At 52.6% G+C, this 5,221-nt stretch overlaps 1 protein-coding gene and 1 long non-coding RNA gene across 2 annotated transcripts; one reads left to right on the top strand and one right to left on the bottom strand.

Moving 5' to 3' along the window:
• The first annotated feature begins 486 nt into the window (after window positions 1-486).
• On the top strand, window positions 487-4,698 carry LOC132447079 (glucose-6-phosphatase catalytic subunit 1-like). Its single transcript, XM_060037768.1, is given in 7 exon segments — window positions 487-799; window positions 1,878-1,987; window positions 2,158-2,173; window positions 3,526-3,610; window positions 3,612-3,642; window positions 3,729-4,096; window positions 4,098-4,698. Coding segments are annotated over 7 exon segments (963 nt in total). The 5' UTR covers window positions 487-581; the 3' UTR covers window positions 4,233-4,698.
• On the bottom strand, window positions 2,599-3,153 carry LOC132447080 (uncharacterized). Its single transcript, XR_009523025.1, has 3 exons — window positions 3,093-3,153; window positions 2,841-2,912; window positions 2,599-2,732 (listed from the first exon to the last, which is right to left on the bottom strand). It is a non-coding gene; the product is annotated as an uncharacterized LOC132447080 (long non-coding RNA).
• Window positions 4,699-5,221: the final 523 nt, after the last annotated feature.

Below are 5,221 nucleotides of genomic sequence, written 5' to 3'. Positions count from 1 at the left end.
CCCTTATGCAACGCCACCTAGACAGACTGAATCCCCAAACACATGGGGTTTAACTTCCTGTTGCATTCTCAGTTTTTATCATTCAAATGAGTTATGTAAGAGTTTGTTAGATCAAAGTCACCGATAAAGTCCTTTCAAACGGCATCTTAAACGTGTTCTAAAAAGCTTCTTTGTGATATCACCTACAGTGAAACCCCTTTGATGAGTCAACGTGGGGCGTTGACTCATCAAGTTAATCAATGAGATCAATTAGTTCACATTGTGTATTCCTCCTCCTCCCCCCTCCCCCTCCTGGTGCTCTGACACAGGTCAGACTGAACACCTCCCCCCCCCCCGCCCCCCAGCGCTAACCTGCAGGGTTTCAGAACACCTGAGCAAGGTCCGAAGATCAGCGACCGGCACGCGTCCGAGAGCTGCCGCCGGCCGTATATAAACAGGCGGCCCCGACACACGGCATTCCTGAAGCTATCTCCCGCCGACGACGCACGACAGACATCCTCCCCCTCCTCTCTCTCGTCTCCCCCTCCTCTCTCTCGTCTCCCCCTCCTCTCTCTCGTCTCCCCCTCCTCTCTCTCGCCGCCATGGACGCCCTGCAGGGCTGGGGGGTGAGCAGCACCCACTACCTGCAGACGCACTACGCTGAGGCCCAGGGCTGGTTCCTCTGGGTGTCCTGGGCTGCGGACCTCCGCAACACCTTCTTCATCTTCTTCCCCCTCTGGTTCCACCTGCGGCCCAACGTGGGCATCAAGCTCATCTGGGTGGCGGTGATCGGAGACTGGCTGAACCTGGTGTTCAAGTGGTGAGTGGACCCGTCCGCACCGGGCCTTCAGCGCTTCACGCTGAACCCGGAGGGAGGACTGGGATTGTCTTGTGAGAATTTGAAATAATATGGAATTGTGGAACATTGGTTTCAAACAGTTTGATCGATTCCTACAGGTGCGGACACACCAAAAGCGTATCCGCGCGTACCATGTACGCGCGTAACGCAGCTAAAATGTTGCTTGACCATTTTGTGTCAAAAATGGTCCTACATACGCAGCTACACGCCTGTGGCTGCGCTGGATTTAGGAGTCCGAGGAAGGAAACCCAAACGCCGCCGTGTTTGGGTGCATGATAGAGCTTGAATCGGGTTAGATTAAATAATCTCGGATATAAATAACAATAATCGGGTTAAATAACTTCACATGGTGTGTCTGGTGTGTTTCCAGCATTCGTAGTGTTGATCGGCAGAGAAATAGTCCGCCAAGACGTTGAGGTTGCTTAGCAACCAGAGACTCTGTCCATGCAAGTGAACGGAGCGTTCACTCTTCGTCATAACTATCAAACCAAACATCCTTCACATTCACCAAGTGAACATTATGAAAGTAAAATGCACATTTCTCGCTAAAAATGTTTCCATAAACGCATTTAATGGCGTAACTATGTTACTATTTCCACCCAGAATAAAGAAAGATGTCGGCCGTATGCTTCTGTGCAAGGGTCACTACTCTCTGCCAGTGACGTCGGGTCAAGCTCCACGCTGATTGGCTATTGCGGCTAAGTATCACCCGTATGAGCGTAAAAAGTTCAATTTTTTGAACTCCTCGCGTACGGGCGTATATGTACGCGCGTATATGTACGCGCGTATATATATACGCGCCTCATACGCCCCTAACGCGAGTAAAATGTTGCTTGGTACGCATCATACGCGTGTACGCACCTCATACTCGCGTAAACCAATGCTTCCCTATGGAAAAATTGCCGATTTTATACGCGTGGTACGCGGGTAACGCGTTTGGTGTGGCCGTACCTTAAGAAACTTGGACAGCTGTCCTGTTGCACCAGGAGCGAGGGGAGAGCTGCTTGGCCTCTAAACATGTCTCTGTTGTCATCATAAGGATTCTGTTCGGGGAGCGACCGTACTGGTGGGTCCATGAGGCAGCGTACTACCACGACAAGGTGGCCCCACACATCCAGCAGTACCCCATGACCTGCGAGACCGGACCAGGTAAAATCTGCCTCTCCTTCTTTGATTCTAGAATCTATATTCTATACCCCATACCAGTCCTGTCCCCAAACCCTGGCAATACTTGAGTAACAATCAATTACATGAGGTCATTGTACCATTCATCTTGATGACCGAAGTTATAGGAGTTTTGTAAACGTAAAAGTGTATAGAGCTGAGCGCTATTCAGTTAGGTGCAATCTGGAACCTCCACGCCTGAGGCCACTAAACGCTACACATTGTACCTTTAAAATAGAGAAGTCAAGATTTGTTCTCCAGTTTTGGAACCAGATTAATGTTCCACCGAGGCTGGACTGGTGCAGCAGCACCTCAGGTCCCACTCCCACGTGGGCAGGAAGGGTGCACCCAGAAAAGCATTTCCTTAACTCTATCCTACTGGGGTGCCGTGCTGGTCCTGGGGTGCCGTGCTGGTCCTGGGGGGCCGTGCTGGTCCTGGGGGGCCGGTGCTGGTCCTGGGGGGCCGGTGCTGGTCCTGGGGGGCCGTGCTGGTCCTGGGGGGCCGTGCTGGTCCTGGGGGGCCGGGGCCGTGCTGGTCCTGGTACTGACGGTGTGTTCTGACCCCAGGGAGCCCCTCCGCCACGCTATGGGGGCGGCCGGGATCTACTACACCCTGGTCACCTCCATCCTCAGCGTCCTGGCCCGCAGGAGGAGGGGCGGCAGGAAGCCCTCCCAACCCGGCTGGTGAGGACTCCCAGTTCATATTCCCAGTTCATACTTACTCCCAGTTCTCCTACTCCCAGTTCTCCTACTCCCAGTTCTCCTTCTCCCAGTTTCATACTCCCATTTCTCCTTCTCCCAGTTCATACTCCCATTTCTCCTTCTCCCAGTTTCATACTCCCATTTCTCCTTCTCCCAGTTCATACTCCCAGTTCTCCTTTTCCCAGTTCTCATACTCCCAGTTCTCCCTCTCCCAGTTCTCATACTCCCAGTTCTCATACTCCCAGTTCTCATACTCCCAGTTCTCATACTCCAGTTCTCCCTCTCCCAGTTCTCCCTCTCCCAGTTCTCCCTCTCCCAGTTCTCCCTCTCCCAGTTCTCCCTCTCCCAGTTCTCCCTCTCCCAGTTCTCCCTCTCCCAGTTCTCCTACTCCCAGTTCTCCCTCTCCCAGTTCTCCCTCTCCCAGTTCTCCCTCTCCCAGTTCTCATACTCCCAGTTCTCCGTATGCTGTTGATTTTCCATTTCACTCTCCATTGCTTATCGCCGTGAGCGTATCTCTGTCTGGTTGATGATTGACGACTGAAGCGCTGTCCTTTGAGGGGGTCGGTGCGAGGGGTTGAGGTACGACTTGTGTTGACGTCAATTGATACGACGAGAAAAACAAGTCGGCATACCGTTATTTTGTTTTTTTGTTTTTCTTGGTCCTTCTGGTTACTGAATGCAAAGGTCAGACAGATTGGGATCCTCCATGAGCTCCGTCCTGTGTCTACCTTTGAGCTTTAACATTATTACGTATAACTTTAGAAGAAACATATTGAACAGGTTCAACGACGTGCGGGACCTGAACCCTTTCCTTCTGACAGGTATGTGAGGGCCCTGCTGTGGACGGGCTTCTGGGCCGTCCAGGTGTGCGTCTGTCTCTCCAGGGTCTTCATCGCTGCACACTTCCCCCCACCAGGTCATCGCTGGAGTCATCTCAGGTTGGACCACACAACTCAACATCTCGTTTACCTTATTGTGGGAATTGCCTCATCCAGAACCGTAACGTGTACCCTCCGTCCTTCAGGCATGATCGTGGCGGAGATCTTCGACCGGGTCCAGTGGATCTACAGCGCGAGCATGAGGAGCTACCTGCTCACCACCATGTTCCTCACCTCCTTCGCCGTGGGCTTCTACCTGCTGCTCAGGGCCTTGGGCGTGGACCTGCTGTGGACCCTGGAGAAGGCCCAGCGGTGGTGCGTGAGGGCCGAGTGGGTCCACATGGACTCCACGCCCTTCGCCAGCCTGCTGAGGAACATGGGCACCCTGTTCGGGCTGGGCCTGGCGCTCCACTCGCCCCTCTACACCGAGAGCAAGCGGAGCTCCGGCGCCGTGGCCAAGGCGGGCTGCATCGTCAGCTCGCTGCTGCTGCTGCACCTCTTCGACTCCTTCAAGCCGCCCCACGCACACCGCCGCGCTCTACTACCTGCTCTCCTTCTGTAAGAGCGCCACCGTGCCGCTGGTGGCCGGCAGCATCGTCCCGTACTGCGTCAACAGCGCTCTCAGCCTGCAGGGCAAGAAGGGCTTGTGAGCCGGCGCCCACAGGAGACTAAGGGGCGGGGGGGGGGCAGCTGCCCCCAGGACGCAGCGCCACTCACTCGCTGCCCGGTGATTCATGACTCAGGGCGCCGCCGCCGTCTGCCCGGTCTGGGAACGGCAGCCGTGGACAGAGGGCCTCGCAGAAATGGGGTTTCTTTCAAAGCTCAAACGCGGTGGCAAGTGAAAGCTCAGATACTCAGAACCCAGGGCAGCTGTGAGCAACGAGCCGCACACACACTGGGGAAACGACGTTGGGATGGAGGGTTCAGGAGCTCTGCAAGAGGATGTGAATAACGTGGCACTATTCTTAGAGCACGTTGTACTAAGAGCCGTCAGGGAAATCCGTTTGACTTTTATGTTTTATCTCCGATTCATTGTCGTGTTTTTAAGTATTGTTTGTTTCATCAGAAGTAACTTTTTAACTTTGATTTTTTTTTAAATAAACATCTTTAAAATGTCGTGGTCATGCTAGCCACTCACTGTATTGTCATCAGCATCATCATCTCCGATCATAGAGATGAACCCACACAACAACAGACATTAACATGAAGAGAACTGATGTTTTTCAAGATAAGCATATACTGTGGACGAAAACTAATGATTAACTCAGAGCTGCAGCCTTTCGCATTCGCATCGCATACAATGAGGACGTAGATTCACGGCCCAAATGACAGCTGCATGTTTAGATTCATGTTGTCCGCATGTTTAGATTCATGACAGCTCAGCTGCATGTTTAGATTCAAGGCACACATGACGTCCGCATGTTTAGATTCATGAAATCTGCATGTTTCGAACGCTGTCCCAGCTTCACAGGTTTGACTGGAGTTGTTCTGCATTGTGAACGCAACCTTGGAAAGAACGCGCACATAGAACAAGCTACTCCAAAATCTAATTGCGAGCTGCCAAATAGCCCTACAGAGAGCTGAAGTATGCATATATTATGGGATAAGTGAATAGTTGTACCTCTGCATTAACCATATT

The sequence above is a fragment of the Gadus macrocephalus genome, chromosome 18 (assembly GCF_031168955.1).
Source record: "Gadus macrocephalus chromosome 18, ASM3116895v1".
Taxonomy (NCBI): Eukaryota; Metazoa; Chordata; class Actinopteri; order Gadiformes; family Gadidae; genus Gadus; species Gadus macrocephalus.
Note: the sequence above shows the minus strand (reverse complement) of the source record. Positions and strands in the feature narration are given on the sequence as shown.